This window comes from Muscardinus avellanarius (genome assembly GCF_963383645.1).
Source record: "Muscardinus avellanarius genome assembly, chromosome: 2".
NCBI lineage: Eukaryota > Metazoa > Chordata > Mammalia > Rodentia > Gliridae > Muscardinus > Muscardinus avellanarius.
In genome coordinates this window covers 73,755,724-73,781,902 of record NC_137787.1, presented here as the reverse complement: position 1 = coordinate 73,781,902, position 26,179 = coordinate 73,755,724, and the positions used below count along the sequence as shown (strand labels likewise).

At 36.8% G+C, this 26,179-nt stretch overlaps 2 protein-coding genes across 8 annotated transcripts in view; one reads left to right on the top strand and one right to left on the bottom strand.

Annotated features, from left to right (window-relative positions):
• SLC4A10 (solute carrier family 4 member 10) overlaps positions 1–10,647 on the top strand; it is a gene marked incomplete at both ends in the record, with an annotated part of 320,758 nt that extends 310,111 nt beyond the window's left edge. For all 7 annotated transcript variants that reach the window (XM_080689857.1, XM_080689854.1, XM_080689856.1 and 4 more), the window contains 3 exons: positions 744–811; positions 4,361–4,477; positions 10,581–10,647. In XM_080689857.1, coding sequence (XP_080545983.1) covers positions 744–811; positions 4,361–4,477; positions 10,581–10,647 — 252 coding nt within the window. The remainder of the gene's footprint in view (positions 1–743; positions 812–4,360; positions 4,478–10,580) is intronic.
• Positions 10,648–20,131: 9,484 nt separating this feature from the next.
• The window catches only part of DPP4 (dipeptidyl peptidase 4), a gene marked incomplete at both ends in the record, with an annotated part of 95,298 nt that continues 89,250 nt past the window's right edge, over positions 20,132–26,179 (bottom strand). The window contains 3 exons of the mRNA XM_080689390.1: positions 20,132–20,233; positions 21,796–21,869; positions 22,136–22,208. Of these exons, the coding sequence (XP_080545516.1) occupies positions 20,132–20,233; positions 21,796–21,869; positions 22,136–22,208 (249 nt within the window). The remainder of the gene's footprint in view (positions 20,234–21,795; positions 21,870–22,135; positions 22,209–26,179) is intronic.

Sequence of the window (26,179 nt, the reverse complement as noted above, 5' to 3'; positions counted from 1 at the left end):
CAAGGATATAATTCTAAAATGTTGTATGTGAATATATTAAGCATTTCTACTCTTCAGAAAAAGGTGGAATATTGTCATTGTAATAAAAATCTGAAGCATAAAACAAAGACCTAGAATGCATCTACCTGAAACCAGACTATTCTTTTTCTTCCTCCATTAATGCATAATTATATTTTAATCTTTATAAAAAGGTGTCTTTATTGTTTCTTTCTAAGTCTCTGGAGCAGTGGTTCTCAAAGTGTAGTCCCTAGACCAGAATAATTAACTTCTAGTAAAAACTTGTTAAAAAATGTAAATATTTCTGCCCTTTCTATTCCAGACTTTTAGAATCAGAAACATTCTTCTCAGTATATCCCCCGTCTCCTAATAGAACATTCTGAGAATGTAACTTCAAGTTCATAACAACAAAACTGATTACATCACCCATATTTTGTCCTTGTAAAATTTAGATTAATTTTTTTAAAAAAAGTCTGCTTAGAAATTAACCATGTTTTACATTGAGTGACATGAAGGAGATTGTTGTTAGCATTTAAATTACTTTGTGTTATGAGACTCTCATTAATTACTTATGTTCTTGGTAGCTGAAGCTTCATTGAAAGGACCTGTGCTAGCATTAATAAATGCAAACAAAGTGGAAGGTCCTGAGGTTAATGAGATAATGAAACATTAATCTGTGTTTTTTCTTTAATGTAAAATGAAGATTCATCAGGTTCACTTTATGTACTTTACATATGTCTTTCCAGGAAGAACAAAGTATGCTAGCTATGGAAGAGGAGGGCACAGTACAGCTCCCATTGGAAGGGCACTACAGGTAAGAAATACATTTAAAAATGTAAGCGAGAGAATGTGCTCTGTTTATTCCATACTGCGTGAATTCTCCCAGAGGCTTGTTGAAGTCATGTTAGAGTATAAAAATTAGAAACTAGGAGTTCGATTATCCAGGTTCCAGTACTAAGTTCTGCCACTATAGGCCCGTGACTATGCTCGAGGAGCATGCAATTATGTATAGTGGGAGTTGTTATCTGAAGTCTTTCCTTCTTATATTTTTATGATGTGTGAAAAGTCCCTTTCGCATTCTCAGAAAGTAGCATATGAAGAGAGGTCAAGATTCACATCTGGTAAAAAAATGAGGTAGGTATTCACTAAGTTGACTGTAGGTGAATATTTTAACTCTGGGAATTTATTCCTAAAAAAAAAAAGAAAGGCACTGCCAAAGAGATCATCTATTTATTGAGATAAACAATTAAGTCATTTTAGAAAACATTTATACAATTCCCCCAGATATGTTAATTGTCTTTGTACACAAAGGCCTAGCAAAAGAAAGCAAATTCTGTAAGTTATAATAAAAGCTTATGCAAGTATTGGTTCAGCAATATTCTCTTTTCTCTGATTTCCTCCTCCTTCCCTCCCTCTCTCCCTCTTTCTTTCTCTCTCCATATAGCTTAGTTTAAATAGTTTTCTTGTAAAATTCTATTTAAAGTACCATTTAGTACCCAATTTTATGGTCTCAAAGTTCTTAAGGATAATTTAAGGCATGCCAGTAAAAAGCAAAGAAGAATTTCCTCTGAGGGAGGAATTTGTCACAGTGTTAAAAACAAAATAGGAGAGAATCTTTTGGATCGTCAGGGTCTTACTCTAAAATCATATTCCCTAAAAGAAAAGTTAAATATAATTGCCTACTACTTAGGGGTGAACACAAGTATAGAAGGCAGTTTAGCTTTTTCTCTTTTTTTTCTTTTACAACATTTAAAATGTATAATCCTGTTGATTTAGTTGAATCTATATTCCCAAGTGTATTCTGTGGAAACCTAGTCTTATGTGGTACCACTCCCAGAAGAGCTTGCGGTTAAATAAGTTTGGAAAATGTTCCATATTGCATTCCAGTTTGGAAATTCACAATGCACACTGGCGTTCAAAATATTCTAAGCAGTACTGGAATTTTTTTTAAGTTTCATTTGTTTAATCCAGCATTTAAAAAACTGTTTTGCTTACAAGACAATTGTAACATAATATGAAAAACTTGTATTGCACATGGTGCTTCTTTGGAAATTAGCTGATTTATCACTTTGAGTTACTAAGAAGCTCTGTTACCAGGTGGGTGAGAGGAGTTAAAGATAGAATTTTCAGATTGGGCAAGGTAAGGTCCCAAGGTTTCACTCATCTTAAATGTTGAATTTTTTGTCCTTTTTTGAACAGCCACCAATGTGGTTCATGTGAGGTCAGTTTAGGATCTGAGAAGAATGTGACTTTTTCACCACAGATTATCCTCCCCATGTGTAGTAAAAAGAGAGCTATTTTCTGTTGTTGAAACTTTTTTCTCTTGATCTATGATTAATTACTGCCTTCATGTAGTGATGTTGCTATCTCTAGGGTTATTTTGAAACATCCTGAATACTATCTATAATTTTTTTTTGTGGTACTTGGGATGAAACCTAGGGGCATTCTACCTCTGAGCTATACCCCCAGCCCCTATCTTTTATTCTTTATTTTGTAACAGAGTCCAAATGAGATGCAAAGGGCCTCACTAAGTAGCTGAGGCCCTCTGCAAACCCAGATCCTCCTGTCTCGGCTTTCCGAATGCTGGGATTACAAGTGTGTGCCACCATGCCCAATTTATCTATAATTTTAATTTGTAAAGAAAGCATCAGGTTGGGAGGCTGAGACAGGTCCAAGGGCTCAGCAACTTAAGTGAGGCCGTTAACAACTTAATAAGACCCTATTTCAAAATAAAAATAAAATAAGTCTAGACATGTAGCTTAGAGGTAGAATGCCCCTGGGTTTAATTCCCAGTATAACCAAGAGGGAGGCACAACATAGTACAGGCCCTGATGTTGTAGTTGTGCCCAGCTCTATCAAATACATAGGCTGCACTCATTTCCACCCCCCCAAAAAAGATAACCCTTTAAGCAGTTCCAAGTATTCAGCTCTGCCTGGCTCTTGAGGGAATAGCAATGGTCAGACGATCAAGAATCCTTGTTCTCATGAAACATCCAAGTAAAGTAGAGGTAGGAGGCAGAAAAAAAGCAAAGGAACAAATAGTATAGTGTTTCAGATGGGAAAAATGCAATAAAACCAAAAAGAAAATAAAAGGGATACAAGTAGTATAAGGGATGGAAATTAAAATTGTAAATAGTGTTTGGCAAGGGCCTGTCCAAGATGATGACATCTGAACAGAGAAAGGTGAGGGCTGTGCCATGTGAAGAGCATTATGGGAAGAAGCAGGGTCCAGGCCAAGACCCAGAGGCAGCAGCAAGCCTTTAGTGTTCTAGAATGTTCAGGAGGCCATGGTACTGTAGCTGGACAGGAGAGGGTAGGGGTGAAATGGCAGGAGGTAAGGTGAGAGGGCGAGGAGGGTAGAGAGCCTTACTGGACAGTGGGAGAACACAGAATCTTCTCTGAGTGAATGGAGTCCCTGCAGGCCCTAGGTGTGGAGAAAGGGGTCTGCAAATTTATAAATGTTAGGGACAAGAGACTAAGCAGTGAATACAAAATCTAATCTCTTTTATGTGAAATTGACTAAGAAAATTGCAGCCTGAATCTGCATATATACAACTAGAATCTTTCCTTTAGATTTTTTCTTTTTCTTTTTCTTTTCCTTTTTCTTTTTTTGTTGTTGTTGCAGTACTAGAGATAGAACCCAGGGGCATTCTACCCCTGAGCTTCACCCCCAGCCTTATTTTTTTTATTCTTTATTTTGAAACAGAATCTCACCGAGTTGCAAAGGACCTCACTAAGTAGCTGAGACTGTCTGCAAACCACAATCCTCCTGTCTCAGACTCCTGAATGCTGGGATTACAAGTGTGTGCCCCCATGCATGGCTCACATTTTTATAATAATTGAAGATCATATACTACTTCTCAATTTTTAATTAACAAACCACTGTAAAAAAAAAAAAAAAAACTTGGGTACCTATCCTGAGGTACTCTACAACATAGTTGAACCTTGAAGACATTATGTTAAATGAAATAAACCAGTCACAAAAAACAAATGTCGTATGATCCAATTTATATGAAGCACTGAAAGCAGTCAAACCATAGAGACAGAAAACATAATGGTAGTAGCTAGGGGCTGGGGAGAGAAGAAAACTGGAAGTTATCATTTATTGAATACTGAATCTCAGTTTTACAAGATGAAAGGGTTCTGGAGATAGATGATGGTGGTGGTTGTACCCTATGAATGTATTTAATAATGCTTAACTGTACATTTAAAAATGGTTAAGATGGTAAATTTTATATAACACGTATCTTACCATAATAAAATTCAAAAAAGTTTTATGTAGACATAAATTTAGTTTCTATCATTGAAAAACTAGTTATTTCTTTGATGTTTATTATTTTGTTTTGGGTAAACCCCTATCTAGAGATGACCCATCTGTGATCAATATTTCTGATGAGATGTCAAAGACTGCCTTGTGGAGGAACTTTTTGATTACTGCCGATAACTCAAAAGATAAGGAGTCAAGCTTTCCTTCTAAAAGGTTTGAATTTTAAAATAATGAGGCAATACTATTTTCAGTGACTTTTATAACCTAAATTTACTAGCAAATGAATGGTGGGGATTTCCATCAAATTTAGGCTGAAATTCTCTCAGAAAATTCTCTCTGAAAAGGGAAGAAATTATCATTTTTACAAATGTTAATATGTTTTTCAACATTCCATTTTCAAATTAAAAGCTCACTCAAAAACTACCACAGTGGGGGGGAAATGGAGATACAAATGAGTTCCAGTGCATGATATTTTTCAGACATTTATTTTGGCCTATTCTTTTGCTGTATGATTTTATTGTATTCCATCATCACCACCTTTCCAGCATCCCTTAAGATGTCTGACTGCATTTCCCACTCCTTATTTCCTTTCTTAAAGTAAAATGTCACATGCAATAGTGGGTGATTTATATTCAGTGTAATTCCAGGGCCCTAGCCCCTGCAAATCTGTGCTGATATCCTTACCCCAAAACTTTCAGTCTCATAAGTTTCCATGTTTCTTACCTTTATGTAAACTTGCCGACAACTCCTGTAGTTGTGGATGGTGCTTTTAAGTGCATGCTAAGGGAAGAGTGTAGCCATACTTATCAAGAGTTATTATGGGATTTCCCATTGAATTTTTAGAAATTTCTAAATAACAGTTCAAATAATACCATCCAGTCTTCTTAGATGTTAATCTGAAGAAAAACGAATTCCTGTGTTATGCTGCTATCTCTTCTTTTTAGAGAGTGACTGAGTCATTTGGGATGGTGTTATAGTTACTAAGTTTCTTTATTTTCATAACCTTAAATTAACTTTTTCTACTTAATTTTTATATTACATTTTTGTCATAAGCTCCCCTTCCTAATCACTCTAGAAGCTGATTCCCCAAAGGTAAGACCCTTTTCCCTTAAACCTATTCCTTGGTTGTATTTCCTTATGTTAAATGGTGTCTTCTAGAAACCTGGTCAGCCTATGTCTTCTGTGTGAGTTTTGGGGAGGCAAAAGGCATGAAGAGTCTTGGGCTCAGATTTAGTGTTAGACTGAATCTTATGGTGTCCTATACTCATTCAGCTATTTAAGTGGGTCTGAAACTGGAGTAACCTTTTTTCTTCTATGATATATACAAATGCATCCTATATAAATCAAATAATCCCACAGAACTGTGTTTGGTAATGGCACCCAACTTCAAGATCAGGAAAAGAAAATTTGCCCTTTTACTTAACCTCATTATGATGTATAATTAAAAATCACCAATGAAAGTATATTAAAAATTCCCTTCTGAAAGAAATTTCAAAGCTGTGAGCTTCCATTTATGCTACCAGGATGCATCCAAATCTACAGACTTTGTTAGGCTTCATGAGGTATATTGGAAACATGGACCTAGAGAAAGAGGCTACATTAGGCATAAGGTCTGTGTATCTTATTTTGTCACCCCAAAATGGAATGTGCTTCACTGTCATCTTTATAACAGACAGAATAAACAATACAAACAGTGGATGTGCAAAGCCTTTACCCCAGAGGCTGGGGGTTAGGTCTTGGCATTTTGCCATCTCTCCCTCTCTTCTCTCTCTCTGTTTCTCTCTCTCTCTCTGTTTCTCTCTCTCTGTTTCTCTCTCTGTTTCTCTCTCTCTCTTTCTCTGTTTCTCTGTCACACACACACACACACACACACACACACACACTCACACACTCACAACTCCTTCAAAACATACTCCAAGGAGAACTTTTAGTTGACGTCTTTGAATATAATTTCAAAACCTTCCTGTATTCCTTCACTTGGGTCAAGCAGCAGTGCTGTTGTTTTCTTTTTCTAAAACATGCTTTCTCTTCCTTTCCTTCAAATTCCTGCTACAGTCTGATCGAATCATCCTCACAGTAATTCTGTGCTTTGCTAGAAAAAATATTTTGGAAGAAAATAAAAATTATGAGATGGATAATCTTTCAAGCTCATTGAGATACACACTTTTATACCCTTTCATATTAAAAACATGACTTTTCTCTGATTTCTTTTAAAATGTGAAATCTAGGTTGATGGACTCAAAGTAAAATGCCAGCCATGAGAAATAGGTGTAGAATTTAGAATAATCAATCTCATAGATGCTTTCCCTCCCAAATTATACATATCCATAGTCCAAACTCTTTCTCTGTTTTTCTTTGGATGATGCAAAAGGTTTTATAATATGAATTTTAGGTACTTATTAAAGTATACAATAAAGTTAAATGATGTTCTTCACAAAATAAAACTAGTTTTTTAAAAAATAAATGCCTAGATTACTTCAGAAACAGATTAACTCTAGTGAACTCTGCAAGGTGCTTTAGATTGTTCCAATTTTAATTAGTACATTCTTCATATTTTTATAGAGCCACTAGTTTCTCATATATATTCCTACTGTGGTTCGAACTATTATGGCATGAAAGTTTACCCAAATTTCTTTATTTTTGATATAATATCTAGCTTTCCATGTGAGAAATATGTCTTGGTTGGTGACGAATACCTTTTATCTTTAATGATGAAAATGCTAAAAGAAAAGGTGTGGCTTCCAGAAATCCTAAAACCATCAATACTAATATCAGCAATAGTCTCTAACAAACTACTGCTTTCTCTTGGAATTTGTTGAAGGCATTAAAATATGACCACCAGGAGCTATAAAAATTTGATGCCTATTAGAGTACCCATTGGTTAGAAAAGGGGAGAGGACAGGAAAAGCCTAAAAGTCAGGTTACTAGGACCTGTATCTCTTAAGACCTTAGCTGGGTCCATGTAGTCTTTGATCCACCTCCCTTTAGTTATTTTCCATACTATTCCTTCCTATAATATGCCTCAGAGAAACAAATAGCAGTTTTAGTGGAGCTTAAATAACAGTAATTATTTCATTCACATTTCTTTTGTTGTCACAGATATTTTACCTAGTTTAGAAGTAACATCTGAGAACTGATTGCAAATTTTTCGTCATCTATAGGATGTCTGCTTTTGATCTCAGTGTAAAGGTCTCTACATCTGTGGAACAAGATCCTTTGAAGCTTATTGAATGAATTGGTAGAAATAAGTCTCATTAAAAACCACATTGCCTGAGAATAGGTGAACAACTGCTATGTTTTATAAAACTGTCACCTAAGACCAACTTTCCTTGGGAAAGTCACAATGCTAGGAAAAGTAGCATTTATTTTTGCCTTGGTGGACCACTTTTTTCTTTCTCCTCTCTCCCCATTCTGCCCCTGCACTCCCTACAACCTTATTATACCATGGATTCTCCTTTTTTGCTCTGACTTTGTAGGCCTAGGTTTTCTTATAACTCCTTAGTAAATATTGCTTATAACAATAATTTTAGTGCCATTGAAAAATAACATCTTCAACCTGTAATCCTAGTACTTGGGAGGCTGAGACACGATGATCACAAGTTCTAGGTCAGCCTCAGCAACTTAGAGAGACTCTGTTCCAAAATAAAAAATAAAATGAGCCCGAGGTTGTAGCTCAGAAATAGAATTCCCATGGATTTCGTCCCTAGTACTCCCCACACAAAAATAATTTCACAGATTTCTTAGCAGGATGATAGCATTGGGGTACCTTTTGCTCTTTCATGAAATATTTTACTTTCTTACATTTTAGATTGTAAGTCCTCAAGGGCAAGGGTAGTTTTAACCATTTTGCAGTTTTAGTTCTTTACAGCATACCGAACACATTACAGACATGCCGCATAACAGATATGTTTATATAATAACATGTAATAGATATGTAACGTATATTTGTTATCATAAAAGCTTAAAATTAATTGTCATCTGGAAAAAGATTGCAATAGGAAAACCACAGATAGCCATAAAGTGGATTCAAACTGAGAATATTTTTATAGAAGTATTGAGCTGATTATAAAATTTCTGCTTTATACCAAAACCAATCACTTTAATGAGAGGAAAACAGTCATTTAATAGATTGTTTTATAATTTAAAAATACCAATATAACCAAAGCAGGGACCAGAAGGAAGCTCATCTGTGGATCACATTGATAGTCTGAATTTTTTTCTCACTGCTTGGTGAGTAATAGTGCCATTGAGAACTCATTTATTTATCAAAAGGTCATGGAACACCTCCTACATTCCGACATATTGTGCACATAGGGATTGTGCGTGTTTAGAGGCCAGTATGTTCTTGTCCTTCATAATCTACAATAGATAAGATCTGTTGTCCCAATTTCATATAGAGTTCACTGGAAATGGGAATACCAGTGTCAGTATTCTAGAACGGAACTACAAAAGGACTTAGAGGTCATCTGGTCCAAAATTCAGTTTACAGATGAAGAAACTGAGTTTCAGAGAGATTAAATAACCAGTTCAAGGCCATAGAGCTCATTCTTAGCTTCTGGGAACTGAACCCAGATCTTCCAACTCCAAGTTCAGGGCTCCCTGCATGGCCCCATCCTGCCCTCCTGCATTGGCTGTGTTGGTTGGCAAAGGAGACTGGGAGCCAGGTAGAGCCCAAGGCAAAGTTAATTTGGAAAGCAGGATAGCAGACACTTGTCATATAAAAGGAACCTAAAGTAGAAGAAAGTGAGTCATACAGATAGAGGAGTTAAAAATACAGAGTTAAGACTCTCAACACATCATGTGCACACTGTCATCTCTTCTCATGGAAGGAGAAAAGAAAAGGGAAAAAAGTTGCTTTGCTCTGACCTGTAAGGAGTATGTGCTGAGAAGTGTGGCAGGCACAAACCGGGTGCCGTAGACACTCGCTCACACCAGCTCTCAGCGCTGGCAGCGTGCCACAGATGGCAGAAGCTCCGGCACTTCTTACCTGATGGTGCCGGGTGGTGGTGACAACTGAGAAGGGCTGTTTCTAGCTTGAATTGGAGAAAAAACAATTTTAAAAACACACTCTTCGAATATGTCTAAGTTATTGACCACTAAGAAAGCTGCACAGGAGGCCCCATAGGAATATGAAGTTTGATTATAACTTGGAGAAGAGTTCTAAAAGCAAGGGTGCCCACACTCTCAACTTTATTTATACATCTCTATTAAGTTTGAAGGTAATAGTAAAAATGTCCAGATTCTTCTGGCTCAGAGGCTGGTTGTGGCTTTTCTTTTGTGTCATTGGCAGGGAGAGGCACAGAGAGGGCTCTGGAAGCATACACTCTTAGTGTGTGCTTTATGCGTGTGGCACATTATTTGGATTTTCCATATAAACTTCAATACAACGGTGGAAAAATTTAGCAGGGTGAGTTAGCGCACACCTGTGATACCAGTACTTGGGGGGTTGAGACAGAAGGATTGCCAGTTCAAGACTAGCCTCAGCAACATAGTGAGACTCTGTTTCAAACTGAAAAAATAAAATAGGTCTGGGGGTGTAGCTCAGAGGTATAATGCTCCTGGATTCAATTCCCAGTACAAAAAATTAAAAATAATAAAAAATGAGTAGGAGAAATGTTCAGTGAACACATACTGAAAAATGGATAAAAATGGCCCCAGCCGGAATATTGGTAACATTCGTTGGGAGATGAGATTAGATAGAAGTGACTTGGGAAATGAGTTTATTTTAGAAGTGAGGTGAAACATCATTCCCCTGATATATAGGCTGAAAGTGTGTCTGTAAAAACAGTGCAAGACTCTGGAGAGCAGTGAGTAGGTGACAGGTGGGTGTGTCTCACCTGACCAAGACATACTCCTCACCAACGGGTCAAGATCCAGTCCATACACAAAGGGAGAGCCACTGGCTCCAGAGCCCAGAAATACCTATTACTGTGGCATCTTGTGTGTGTCATTTACTAGTGTTTGTGCTGTCTTAAGATGGGGCATGGCTGGCATTTTCAACAATCATCAGTGATTCATTTGCTCAAATGAAGACCATGGTATTGATCTTGCATGCTTTTAGAACTGTTTGTAAAATGTCTGTTTTTCTGTTTCAGTGTCTGTTTTTGAATTTCCCCCTCTCTGCAGTTCTTGGTTCCTACCTCACTGAGTGCAGAGGATTTTAATTGTTGCTGTCTCTCGATGCTACCCAGCATGAGAGAGCAATGCCCAAGGGGTCTTGTGTTGCTTGGCGGTTGGGTTTTCTGTCTGAGCAAACAAATCTCAATGTAGCTACGCTGGATTGCAGTAATAAATTTCTCTTTTTGCCCCCCTGTAGCACTGAAAGCCGAAAAGAGAAGAAAGCTGGCTCAGGGAATGGTGTTGACAGGGAGACTTGTCTATGACTTGATCTTCAATTTATTTTTTACATATATATGAGAAGAGTGTCACAATTATTAATAAAACTGCTTTGATCATGTATTGTAAATTCTGTTTCTCATCCCCAATCCACCTTCATACTGTAAGTAGTGCAATACTTGTTTCATTTCTGTGTTTAACCTTCTGAGCAGTGAGACGCCCTTGTGAGCAGATACAATAGCTAATTTGAGAATCTGAGAATCCATGTGTTTCCTTGCTGGATGTTAGACATTTGTAAACACTGGATTCTCATCTCAGTGTATGAGAGCAATAGCTTTCTTAAAGAGATAAGTCATATTTAACTAGTTTGTATTTTCCTACTTTAGTAACCCGAAAATGCCTGATAATTTTATCTGGAAGAATTTTGAAAGGTAGTCTTACTTCTTTTTATTTTTTTATAGCTTAGCATTAGTGACTTATTTCAAAAGACCCAAATTAAAAAGTTAGTTTGAAAGCATTTTTAATGATTGTATTTATGCATTTTCTGATTTAATATGGTACATTTAATACTTAAGGATTTATATATAACTGAAACTTAAAGTCATTTCACGAAATATAGAGAATCTTGCTTACCAATTACTGAAAAGAATCAGACACGAATACAGTCAAGTGGTACTTGCTTAAAATTCATGTTGTGATTACATGAGCAAATACTAGGCTTGTAGAAATGCTTCAGAAAATACTTTTTAACAGTTTTGTTTGTGGGATTTTCAATCTAAACATTTATCAGAAATGTGCTGTTAAATTTTTTTCCCAATGACAACAGATATTTTCCAAATAAAACTATTATATACTTACTTGTGGATTAACACATAGTAAACGATTGTACATGGAATTCTACTCTTGTACAGTTATTCCACTGCTATTGGTCATGTACTGCTTAGTGCTGGTCCTGAATCATGTTCTACTGATACACCAACAGGTCTTTCCAACTGTATTTTTTTTTTTGCAAAGTTCTTTTCCATTTCTTAATTAAATGCATGTTGTGTAAAAGCAACTTTTAAATGAAAATTTCAGATTCTGTTTGAGAAATTTCTGTAGATATTTTGTTCATATAAAATAATCCATCTTTAACTAAGTTTATGCAAGAGGAAGGAAAGTTAAGGGCTCTTGAGTATTACTAAAAATATAACAATTTCATTTTAGATAAATATGAATAAAAACTAAATCTCATAGTGCTCTTAGTTCCTAAGAATTATCAGTGATCATTTAACTTATAATACTTGTGTCCAATTTTACAATAACTCAGAGCTCTCTGGCTTTTATAAACTCTTAATTATGTATTTTGCATGCAAATGCACATGAAAAGTGGGGGAATATCTTCTTTATGATCAAGTTAATAAGGAGAAAACCAACAAAGTATTCATTAGATTTAACATTTTGATACCTTCTGAAAAGAATTTCCTCACCATCATTGATGGAGTCATTTTTTTATGGAACATGAACCAAAAAATTTATGGGAAGAAGCATTTGCAGTTCAAAAAGTTTGTACCTATAAACGCTAAAGACAAATACCGAAACTTTCTGTTCCAAATGTGTTGCCTTTGTGTATTTTATAATACTGATACTACATTGTATACATTTCCATTGTTTATGATTTAGCCAGTCAGTCCCCAAAGCAGTCTTCTAGTGTTTCAATATATTAATAACTGTTCTGTTAAAAATGATCACAGTGAATTAAAACCTTCACGTGATCACTGATTTGAATAAGCAATCATTTCCAATGATATTCTGTATTTCTGAGTATTTTTATAGTCATTTTGTTCTTGTGTGAATTTTATTGCTATCCCTATGTTAATCCTCCTATTTTGAAATCATATAAAACATAAGAAAAATGTAGTGTTATATATTTACTTCTAATTTTAGATTCCTGGTCAAAATTACTGAATATATTGAATGTAATTTATTGCAAAGTTTAAGTAATGTGTAAATGTGACTAGGATATTGTGTTTTTCACAAATGAGAAATGTTATGTGGAAATAAATATTTATCCTAACTAACTTCCTTGTATATTTTAAATTATGACGCAATATGTCTTGTCTTTGTTTTTCTTTCATTTTAATCAGTAAATCAATGTAGAACATTTTGACTGTTTGGATGTAACATTTAAATTTAGACTTCCCCACAGTAAGAAACCTTGGTGATGTAAATATTTTTCAAGTGCTGAAACAATTTAAAAGGTATAAACAGAAAATGATGAGAACTATGTAATGATCTATTTCCTCATTTTCCCAGAGAACAGTATCTTGGATGCAAATGACATTGGTCTTATAACTAGTAAAAGGCTCGGAGGTCATTAGTAGGACTCCCCGTTACTGGAACTCCATTTTCAAATCATTGTGGGAAAAGTGTTTTCCTAAAATTTGTCTTCCCCTATTTGTTCTAAAGGTTAAATGGGACCATTATTCTTTCCTAGCCATCTGGCCGTGCTCTATGGAAGTTAACTGCATTTAGAACTGTAACTTGCTGGCTAGCATTTCTTTCTTGACTAGTGAATTTACGCTGTAATTGCTACACTTAACAGCATACAGCATTAGGAGTTTTTCCTAACCATAATCTGAATGCTTTCTTGGTGGATTCCACTGGTGATTTCCAGATCTTTTAAGAATTCTCTTGGCTCTTAAAAGTGTATTTTATTCTGTTTCCTATCTGCACTGACTTACCTCTGTTTTACTTTTATTTCAGACTGTTTATTCTTTAGAGACCTCGACTATTTTATTATCATACAAAATTGTTCTCCAATTTTTTCACTATGTCTTATGTTCCAGTAATATAATATAATGAATTTGATAAAACTTGAACATTTTATGAAAGAAATTTGGATAATATGATTAATCTCTAAATATCTACTTTGAGAGGTTAAAGTCAGAGTTTAACAGTCAAGGATTATTGATGAAGCTTTATCTTGTCTAGGTGTAGCTAACTGCAGCTTCATCAAAAGCTGCAGCTAACTGATACCACTGTCCTTTCATTCAGTTTTTATCAGTGTATTGGACACTGTCATTTGACTTTGAAAAATAGGACTATGACTTTGATTCTAAGTGTAGGTTAGGGATGTGGCTATAATTAAATGTGATATGTCCTGTGCTGGAGGTATGATTAAGTGTGGTGGGGGATAACTCAAGGTTGGAACTTTGAGTAGGGTAGATTAAAAGAAAATGATATAGAAGAGGTAACATATAAATTAGGATGGAAATGGAGAAGAAAATGTATTCCAGAAACTGTATAGATTCTCAAACTCATGTCAATATTGAAATAAAGAAAAAAGAGTTAAGATGTATAAGGTTACCAGAACCTGGCATAGTTGATGTATGACATCTTTGGAGCATGGCAACAGTCCAGGATTGTGGGATGTTAGAAGGGTGGTAAAGACTTATAAGAAAAGAAAGAAACACAACTTGGAGATATTATAAATCATGTCAGATTCTATATACCAGGACGTTTGAACCTTACCATTAAGAGCTTTGGGTAATGAAGAAATACTTTTTTGAGACCATTAGCCTGGTGACGCAGTAGAGAATATAGTGCGAGAAGGGTAGAAGCCTTCCTTTAGGGATCCTATTCCAAGAGGACTCAGATGATCAAACAAATTCTGTAAGTAGTCTCTGATTTCTATTATTATTTAAATAAAATTGGCTCAAGCATATTCCTTGGGTACTTGTCTAGCACAGTATAGCTTTGTTATAATTTTTAGAGCATCATTTACATATAGATAGTGTATAGGTATCTACACAAACACACAGAGTTGTAATTAGAAAAAAGTACTAAAAAGTACAGTGTAAGCATCACAAGCTATTAGATCTGAGATCTAAGTGTGGCTTAGATGCAATGGCTACCTCGTCAGAGTCCAGAAGCTACCTTCCTCTGCCCACTCTGCATCCCACCCATCTCATCCATTCTTACTATGGGCATAATGTTGTGTCTAGATCCTTTTCCCGTGTGTGTGTGTGTGTGTGTGTGTGTGTGTGTGTGTGTGTGTAACATTAGGTTTTATGCCATGAGACTTCATTTCTTCAATTGTTTTATAAGCTCCTTAGAGGTAACAATGGTCTTTTAGTACTCTTTTGTAACTCCCAGAGACCAGACCAGTTTGTGCTCTGCTGTTTACCCAGGTAGCAAAAGCTTTTAACAGAATCAAAAGTAAAATATATCAGAAGATGCTGCTGCTCAGGTCATTAAGAATCCAAAGTAGATTCTTACTGCCATGTAGCAGAACAAAGGCAATCCTTACTAAGCACGTTCATGTGTGCAGTTCATGTGTGAGGATCTGGAAGTTTAAGGCAAGAGCCTGTACAATTTATGTATGAGGCCATCAAAGTGTGCAAAGCTGTGAAATAGATGTCACTAGGAAGAGGGAAACGGTGAGAGGAAGGTGCCAGGCATTGTGTGTATGTACAGCTGAGCAGTGCAACAGTTCTGTGAGGTAGGCATGTTTATCCTAGTAAGGCACTGGGGTTTAAAAAGGCTAAGTAATTATTTCAAAATATTTCCCTATAGAGAGTGGTGGTACTGATCTTCTAACTTTGATTCATCTGACCCTGCAATAGGAGGCTGTGTCTCCAACAGGATGGGAGAAGGGACTGCCTTCTTCCATACCAGGGTATTCATTCTGGCTCACAAAACCAGAATTAGATGGAGATGAATAATATTACTCTTCAATGTGTTACATTTTCTTCAACACCTATTTCTCCTTCATTAACATTGGAAAGCAAACTTATCTTTTAATTTTTATATTTATTTGCTTATTTATTTATTTATTTTTGCTCATAGCTGATAAATATAGTGACTTTGGATTGAAGAAGCCTCGCTAAATACAGTTGATCCCCCATGTCCTCAGGCTCCAAATAAAAAATATTTGGAAAAAAAGTTGCATCTTTACTCAACAGGCAGACTTGTTTTCCTTGTCATTATTCTCTTAAAAATGTAATATAACTATTTACAGAACATTTAGATTGGGTTAGATATTATAAGTAACCTAGAGATAATTTAATATATACAAGAGGATCAGCCGGGTGTGGTGGCACACGCTCGTAATCCCCGCACTTGGGAGGCTGAGACAGGAGGATCGCACAGGTTCGAAGCCAGCCTCAGCTACTTAGTGAGGCTCTCAGCAACTTAGTGAGACCCTGTTTCCAAATAAAATAGAAAAAAGGTCTGGGAGTATAGCCTGGAGGTAGAAAGCCTCTGGGTTCCATCCCCAGTACCACCAAAAAAAAAAAAAAAAAAAAAAAAGGATGTACCTGAGTTATATCAAATACTTTATCACTTTATATGAGGTATTTATTTTACTATCCTTAGATATTAGTACCTGTGCCTAAGGAAGAATCTGAAAACAATCCCCTGTGAATACAGAGAGATTACTGTAATTATTAGGGATTTGGGTTGTTGGTTGATCACACAGCTCACAATACCGATGCATGCTTTTTATTTAAGTATGTCTTTATTGGGCCAGGCGTGGTGGCGCACGCCTGTAATCCCGCTCTTGGGAGGTGGAGACAGGAGGATCACTTAGGTTCGAAGCCAGCTGTGCTGGCTTAAGAGACCCTGTTTCAAAAAAAAAAAAAAAACAACAACAACAAAAAAAAACAAATAGGTCTGGGAGTGTAGCCCGGAGGTAGAAGGGTTTCCAGGAACCCCAGTACCACAAAAAATAAATAAAAAATATTTCTTTATTGTTGCATTGTAATTAATTTGCCAAACATGGAGAATTGATTCAGATGAAAGGCTGTGTAGACTGGTCGGGCGTGGTGGCGCATGCTTGCAATCCCTGCGCTTGGGAGGCAGAGACAGGAGGATCGTGCTGGTTCGGAGCCAGTCGTGCTGGTTTAAGAGACCCTGTTTCCAAATAAAATAGTATAAAATAGGTCTGGGAGTGTAGCCCAGAGGTAGAAGGATTTCCAGGTACCCCAGTACCACCAAAAAAAAAAAAAAAAAAAAGAAAAAAAAAAGAAAGAAAGGCTCTGTAGAATAAGAAGTTTGATTTTTTTTTAAGTTTAAAGCCTGTAAGCATCAAAAAAGATATCTTTCTCAATAGCAGTAAAGAATGTATGTTTTTATTGATTCAAATTATTGGGACTACATGTCACAGAAAGATAATAAATTCCTACTGAGTATCACATTAATCTTATTGATGCCATGTCCTGTGCTGTTTATTATTGGTGAGTGATATGCTTTACGGCCTTCCTTTGTCTCTCCATAGCCACCTGCATCCCAGAGAGACCCTGAACACATATTCCAGGTCACTCAGGGTGTATGAAAAAAATTTGGGGGCACTGATGAAATAACTGTCATCATGTTGGCACAACAAAATTCTATTACTTTATGGGGAAAAAAACGCTGTGTTTGTATTTTGGTATGTTTTCCATTTAGAATTTATTGAATCTTAAATATTGAACTAAACTAGTAGTATTATAAATCACTATTCTCACATCAACTTAGAGCGAAAGCAGCAAATGCCAAAAGGTGGAACTGATATCCTGTGAATAAGAAAGGAAAGAAATGCCCAGAATATCATACAGCCTGATGTGATAATTGATATGTATGGTGGTGGCTCTGAGTCATCAAGAATGCGTTGAATTATGTTCTGTGCCTGCTATTTAAGAAAGCATGAAGATATGTAATTATTTTTAGCAAGGTTTCTAACAAAAATGTTCAAAAATAATTTTGAAGTGATTTTTCTAAAAATCTCGATAGAGACTTAAGAAGCAAACCTGCATCCAGAGAGGAGATGTGAACCTTTTTTTCCTCCTCTCATGCGTGAGTTCCTGGGCACTGTTGCACTCTCACAGGTTGCCTGAGAAGAGTCTTAGCCGTCCACCTGCATGCAGAGGCTGCATCTGCTGAGGTGGACACATCTTAGTGGGATGACAAGGTCCTGTGGGCTTCAAACTTACACTCAGGTCTGATTTATCTATACTGTATCTGTCAATTTCCTTATCCTCTTTTTCCAGGAGGCTAACTTAAAACTCTTATTGGAGAATAAGATTTATTCTATGAGGATCAAATTTAATCCATTTTAAATTTATTCACATCTTTACCATTTGAAAACCTGTTTGCTTGAAAATAGATGCTATGATTGCTTACTACCTCTGGCCTCCAGGAAAAGTATTCATCACATTTAGAAATAAAGAGAACCATGAGTTCATATAATTTTGATATTATACAATGATTATACAACATTTGACTTAGATATTATTAATATAATATCTGACTTATTATATAACATATGATTTCAATTAAGATAAAAGAAGATTTTTTACTAAATTTTCTTTCACTATTAATGCTGCCCAGGATGTGAACATGTATATTATTGCTGCTGCTTCTCAATATAGAACTCTAAAGATTGGTCCAGCTATTCACAATGAATGGGCTATATTATGAAATAGATTTATGACAAGCTAGTGGTGCATGCCTATAATCCCAGTACTGGGGAGGGTGAGACAGGAGATCGCAGGTTCGAGGTCAGCCTCAGCAAGTTAGTGAGGCCCTTGACAGTGAGATTCTATTTTAAAATAAAAGATAATGTAGGGCTAGAGGTGTATTTCAGAGGTAAATTTCCCCTAGGTTCAATCCCCAATACCATACACAAATAAATTTAAAAGAAGAAATAGAAGCATGTCAAGAATCCCACAGGTTGAATGTGGCCTTATGGTTCCAATGGGAGAGTAGGACTTAAGAGTTAAGGTGAAGCCACCTAGGAGCCTGCTGTGAAAATATAGTTGAAGCTGGATTTCACAATCCTCTGTCCACTTCTGTGCAAGACTCACCAATCTCATGGTGAAGAAAAAGACTTTTTACATTGCTTCTATTTTTGGATTTTTATGCAGTAGCTCACCCTGTCTCTAATAACTTTGCTTAGCCAATAGTCTGAAGCTGAGTTTAAATTCATAATTTATTTTTAAAAATGAGGCTGTTCTGCATATAATTAAAACAAAAATCATGTTTCTTTTATTGTCTAGACCTTTCTAGGTCAAATTCAGTATCTAAAATCTATGTTTTCTTTATTTCAGTTTTGTCAAGTAAAAAGAATTGGTCAGACACTTGGGTGATTATCTTGCCTTGTCCACATAGATTTTCTGAGCCATCAGACCCACCATGATGATACTGTTGATACCATTTGTTATTATAAACCTTATCTTAGTCTCATAGAATAAAATCGTAAGTTATATAGTATCTATAAAGCCAAAGTATATTTTAAGTTGATTTCTCAAAAGCTGTATGTATTGATAACAGACATTATATATATATATTAGGTAAAGAAAAAACTTATGAGATACTTAACACTTTTTTGTTTGTGATTTTTTATAAAAGCTGAACTTTTTCCATGTGTTTATAAGATAGACTGGGATTACTAACAAGATAAACAAGACCCTTTCTGGACAAATGTGTCCACATGCCAGTGTGTTTTAGGTCTGATTGAAGACGTAACTCGTTGCTTCTGAAAAATGAAGGCACATTTATTAAATGACCAGAAGAAATACACAGTATGTAGAAAGGGAATCATAATAATACACACATTCTAGTTTATTTTCCATTTTCTTAAAAAAGAACCCAAGGGAGTTAAAATGTCCTTTTAATTAAAATACTCAAAGAAATGAAATGAGAAAAATTGATGCAAGGACTCCTTCAAGTTAGAATTTGAGATACAAATATTTTTAACTTTTAACAGAGCAAGCTAATGTGTTTGCATCTTAGCTCCAAGCCGTTTCTCTTTACCAGGAAACGTCAATACTTTTTAAAAAGCACATTTACAATGCTTTCCCATCACCCGTGCTGTGTTTTCTTAGCACCTATAGCCATAACTGGCACCTGGGGGGCCTTACATTGCTGGCAGTTTCCCTTGCGTTTCTTTGGAGTCTATTCAACTGCTGTGGTTTTACTTAGAAGTCAGTGCTTTGCATATATGATTTCCTGAGACTGAATAGTCTTTCTCAGAAAACTGTGCCAGCCTGGCTGTGAAGCACTCTTCTGGGAGGGGAGCTGGCGGTGGCCTGGCTGGGCTGGTATGCTTGGACTTGAGTTCCTAGCCTGCCCCTCCATTTCTTCTCCCTAGTGCCTCTTCTCCTTTCCCTGGCTTAATGACATCATTGCCCACATCTTGTCATCCCTTTAAAGAAGAGAACAAGATTTAGACTAGTCTATTTAGAAAAAATTAAAATGCTGCCCAGGGAACCTATGCAAAGCTCTCATAAAAAAATAATTTATATTTGCAGTTTTGGCAGCTGACATGGAAAATATTTTAAATGATAAATAATACCCAACTAAATAATCTTAGTTCTGTAAGATAATATCTGTCATGAAGACAGAGTCCTTGCCTCTGATTATAGGTATTAAATTTGAAAACAACGGTAACCTTAGTCTTTTTTATTTGAGTGTATTTTTTTTCAAGATCATCTTCATAATAGTGCAATTTTGAGATAATGAGAACAGAAATATTTTAATAAGCTATAAATGGCATGCTGTTTGGAGGTGCTAAGGTAAAGAGAAGCATTGCTTTATGAAATGGCTCATGTGGGTATATATATGCTGGTGTGCTGTGTTGCTGTCTATTGAATGGTCTTCATCAGTATACCACTAGAGAGAGAGAAAAAAAACATCAGAATTAGAAAGTCAGCTATTTCTAAAAAAAAAAAAAAAAATCCAATGAACACTCATGATTATCCATGATAAAATCAAGGTGTTTTAATTTCAAACTAGCTTATTATCTGAAATCAGAGGGGCTGATCAATAAGGGTGTTCAATTTTTTAATAATTTAGAAAATATTTTTCTAATGATTTTTAAAAAGCATAGTGTTCTGTCCTGCAGAAGTCTCTGGTCCCCTTTAGCAGATGCTGAAAAAATCCACTGTGCATTTGGCTTTATAGAATAGCATATGCAAATTCTAATTAAAACCTACTTTCAAATTTAACTCAAAGAATACTTAAAACCACCAAGGAAGATTTACCCACTAAGCCTATTTGTTTTCATTATTATCATGTGTTACTGTGTCTAGTAAGGTAAACTACGTTCATATAAATGAAAATTTAAAAGCACTTTTTCTAATACATATCACTAAGGACCTAGTAAAATCTATTTAATTATAACTATATGTTTAACATAAGTGAACTAAAAAAAATCAAGCATTTGTTTGCACAGGCTTAGATTTTACACTGACATCTTATAAGTCCCCAATCTGACATTTATGTAAGAGAAGTTTATGTCCTAAAGCAAAAATCTATCAATTTATGCCTTATGAAATAATTGAGAGGTCATTGCTAGGCAAACATATTATGGAGATATAAGTTAACTTTTAACTTTTAATAATTGTTTACAGCATCATATGATTTTGTTTTGAATAGTGGGAAACTAAATCTCAACCTCCTTTAAAGATCTGCCCCAAAGATATGCCAGGTTTTTTATTATTATTAAATAAATGTCCTTCTCCTATACAGTGGGCAGCATTTGGATTGAGAAAAGAAAAAATCATGTACTTTAGAAGGGGGGGGGGAAGCAGACTTTTCTAGCTATGATAAGAAAGCTGCATTTTACCCCTATATATTTAGTGCAACATACATATATACCTATATACCGTGTGTTTCTTCTTAATCTGAAAATTTCTAATGCAGAAATCAAATTTGACTAAACACCCAGAAACATCTTCTGTACAGGCAATAACATCCCTATTCATTTCTGGATTTATGAAACAAGCCTAATTTTTTTATTGCCTGTGGTTGTTCAACAAAAGAAGACAATTGGGAGAATTGAAGCATGCAGATTATTAATATCCCACTGTTGTTAGAATGGCTGGTAATATATACGAGGCAGAAATGGAGTTTCATATTCAAGCTGAGCTAGTATCATGCTGGTTTCACTTTAGAGTTATTATGCTACACCTTTACTTACTGAACAATCACAGGAATGGAGGAGCAACGTTTTGACACTCTCAGGATATGCAACATTGTGCTTCTGGTCCCCCAGCTCTCTAATATTACTGAATATGACTTTCTCTATAACTCAGAGATATCACTTCTCTGACTTTACATTGGCAAAACAAAAACTCCTTATTCTATCCCTGTCTCCTGGGACTTCTACAGGAAGAAGGAGCTCCAAGGAGGGAAAGAGATCCCACCAGGCACTTTGCAAAGTTTTGCTATACCATTGCCTGGAAATCCACTCCAGCATCCACCAGGGCTTTGGAGATCTGTGCTGACTGCTGAAAGTGAACGTTATCTGCAGGGAGAGAAACACAACATCAAATCATTAATAGCCTCGCCAGGTTTTTTGATACCAAAGGGTGGGAAAGGCACAAGAAGAAAGGGACTGTTTAAAGTTCTAGGACTCGGCATCCCATTTAGCCCAAGACAAGTGAGTTGTGGAAAGCAACACTGTTTTATTGAAGTAAATGTAACAGTCTTGCCCCTCATGCTTTTGTTTTGTCAGTAGTGAAATTGCAAACCTGTCTGTGATACTAAAAAGTCTAATTAACTGAAACTCACCATCTGCTGTTCCATGAATAAGGAGGTACTCAACTTGTTTAAAATTTTCAGCCCTGCTCATGACTGTTGAATTCTGGAATTGGGAAAAAGAATGTCATTATTCAAAAAAGGATCTGCCATAAACTGATTTTTCACTTCAGTTTACAAAATAAAATGTTTTCAGCTGGGGCCCCCTTTGATACAAAATATAGCAAACCGATATTCAAGCAAATGCTGTCTCCATGCATGGCAGAATGCACAGCATGCCCTGTGCCTGGGAGACAGGACTGCAAAGGGAGGGTGCCACATCTTCCCTGCACATGCAGAAGAGGGCACCTGCCACCCAGGCTGCATGCAAAACCCCTCGAGTCCCAGATCCCAGATTGGCTGTGTCCTATGCATTAGCACAGGGCAGAGCCTTATATTAGCAATGTATGTTCCATGGGCTTCTGCTGTAGTTCAGCCAAAAAGTGTATTACCATGGCAACCATGTGTCACATGGTGCCATACATGCTACATTTCAAAGAGCCTGTACATAGCATTTGCAACTAAACATACTCTGCAATATGTCATATGAACTTTGGTCCACATTGCTAGGTTCTGAATGAAAAGCAAATATTACCTCCTTGGGAGCAGATGTTTAAAACCTAGACAAATGAAACATATGGGAGGGGAAAGGGGGTGAAAAAGATCAAGAGTGGCCTTGGGAAATCAGTGGGTTGCTGCTGTCTGCTTCATTCTGTATATTGGAGAAAATGCAGCTATTAGCCCCAAGTCATTCCCAAAGCAACCAGAAAATTAGAAAACAAGAAAGGTGGGCTTTCTGAAGATGATTTTATGGCCTCTCAAGGCTGCTAGATGTCAGGATTTGGGATGAAAAAGTCTTTGAAAGCACAGAACTGATTATCTGATTTTACTTTGGGGTAAAAATTTGGGATGGGATGAAGGTGAACATGGCAGATAGAGACTGGCAGAGGTGAGCCAGGGCGGGCTTTGATTTTCCTGTAAGGGGTTGGAGTGGGAAGAAGCAGTTGCTTCTCTGTGGTTTAAAAGCAGCCAGTCAGTCCTGCAGCATTTTAGTGAAACTTTATGAGAGCAAAGGTTTGTATTATTTATAGGTATTTTTCTTGCTTTCTTTTTCTTTTCTTTTCTTTCTTGTTTTTGGCAAACACCAGCTCTATATTTTTTATGAGAGTTGTGAAGCAAGGGTTAGAGTCTCTGCTTCATTATCAGTGAGCTTTGCATCTGGATACATGCTGCACTCAATCTTAATTTCTGTAAAATGGAAATAAAAACGTCTCCTCTTACTTCCTAATAGGAATAGGAACCAAGAGACATAGTAGTCATTTTTTTTTAAGGTTAAATTGCTGATGCTAATGCGAGAATTCTGTGACACGGTGTTTCTGGAAAAAGACATTCTGTCTATGACTTTCAGGGTAGAGTTACCCAAAATGTCTCAAGATCACCCTGTCCTGGTAAGCTCAGAGCACACGCCCTCCCACTTCTGTGCAGGCTAGTTCCCACTTGTCCTGGCCTTGTTCCACTTCTGATCCAAAATGAGTACGTATTCACAAACTTTGAGAATAAACATCTAGGACTCACTAAAAGTCACATCTTAATTTTACTTCACATTTGAGAAGCGTTGTATCTGGCGAGGTGTCTTAGATAAATCTATCCATGTGTAAGTCCATCATCCATCCATCCATCCATCCATCAGAGCAGTACCCCACTCATTCATCCATCATTCATTTTTTCATTTAGTCAGTTGAAATGTTCTGCAGCCCATTAAACCATAATATCTGTAAGATCCGGGCATGGTGGCGCATGCTTGTAATCCCCATGCTTGGGAGGCGGAGACAGTAGGATCGTGCAGGTTCAAAGCCAGCCACGCTGGCTTGAGACCCTGTGTCCAAATAAAAATATATAAAATAGTCTGGGAGTGTAGCCCGGAGGCTTTCCAGGAACCCCAGTGCCACCAAAAACAATTCATAAGAAAATGGATTTTTTTATATTGCTCATTATTCTTAGCATCTAATACTATGCTAAATAGTGTGTGTGTGTGTGTGTGTGTGTGTGTGTGTGTGTGTGTGTGTGTGTGAGACTGGGAATTGAACCCAGAGGCATTTTACCTCTGAGCTACCTACCCAAACTCATTTCTTTTTTATTTCTTATTTGGAAACAGGGTCTCACTATGTTGCTGAGAGCCTCACTAAGTAGCTGCAGCTGTCCTTAAGCCTGCAATTCTCCAGTCTCAGCCTCCCAAGTACTAGAATTACAAGCATGCACCACTACATCCAGCCAGTGCTAATTATCAATTAAATAAGTAAATAAAACTATTAAACATTTGTCCCCTATATCTTTAGCAGACGTGGCAGGAAGAGCTGAGACAGGAAGAATAAAATATTCTCATTCTGAAAATTAGTGAGATATATTTTGCCCACTTTCAACCCATAGACTATACCATTAGTCAGAATAGGTAATGTTCATTGATTATTTACTTTGAGCCTGTCACTATGCGAAGCTTCATGGAGGACTTATAAAAAGACTGTTACATCGCAGCCTTATAAATCTGTACCAGTGCTGTTTTCTAGATGGAGACACTGAGATTCAGAAGGGAGGCATCCTGCCCCAGGATCCATCTATAGGACGTGTCAGAGCTAGAAAAAGTCTGAAAACAAAACCTATTTCACCTCCTATGTTGCATTCTATGTCTTCTAAAATTCCAAGCTGCTTAAGGTTTGTCTCCCAGCAAAGGAACAGTGTGAAAAAATATGTTAATTAACTGTCCTGGAACTTGAAGTACATACTAATAGTGGGTACTCTGGCTCCCATGCATGGTGCCTTCTCACACTGAAATAATTAGAGGAAAGATTGGTCTGAACAGCACTGTGAGATTCGGGAGGCATATTTTCTAGCTATGCAGGTGATGTCTATCTTAACATGGCAATAGAACTCTGAGAAATTTTCTGCCCTTCAGGGAGGAAAGGGTTAAAAAAAAAACCCCAAAAAACCTCCCTAAAAGCCATTGTTTTGAACCATCCAAGCCCGGAGATAGGAGAGGATGACGCCTGACACACAGAGGTGAACATTAATGTCCTGCTTTGCAGGACCAGGTGCCCCTTTGGAGTCCTCTGTAGGGACCTTTTCTGGTAGTCATGCTCTCACACTATGCTGGCTTCTTTCCACCTTCTTTCTCCCCAAGTTAAATCTAGCTCGTGCTCACACAAGACAGTCAACTTTAACACCCAGACCTGACCCAGATATACAACTGCGTCACCTCACCTCACCTCCAGAAGCCTCATGGGCTTGCCTTGCTTGGCAGCATGAGCAGCAAAAGCTGCTCCTACAACCTCCCCGTGCCATGAAACTGAGAAATGTCATTGAAACATAGAGTAATAGTTAGGAGACATAAATACGCAGGACAGTTAGCAAGGAATGTGATAACTACTGGAGTTTGGACCAAAACAGTTTCTGGCTGCCTTTTTTTTCTCTTAAATGGAGTGAATACAGGCTGAAAGAAGACAATTTTTATAAACAAGTAAAACCCTGAGCCTAAGATAAATGTTGTGATGTACACACTGTAGCTGTGATGAACTAGACATGGTGAGAAATGCAACATACTGAGAAAAAGACGAAAACTGTGATAAAAGTGTCATGATGCAAATTGTTTTACATTAACAATATTACACTACAAAGAAAGAAAGACAAATACTTTAATGCAGCAAGAGAAAAATAAAACAAAAGCTTCCCCTGCAACTGCAAAAGAAGTGTGCCATTTCACATGTACATGTCCCCGGTTTGCTGGGAGAAGCCTCCAGAGGGACCTTCTGCAAGAAGACGACAGGCAGTGGGGAGGCACACACCCGCTTTAAGGCTTTCAGGCTGCAGAGAGCAATTTTGTCCCTGGGGGAGGGCGGGGGACAAAAAACACAGCCAAGTCACTTTGCCTCAGGGACCACTTACTGATTATTCCCTAGTGCTGAGTTTTCGATTAAGACTCTATTGACCATCGCGTGGTACACTATAAGTGGTAGAGGTAACACACAAAGCCAGACAGAGAAACTC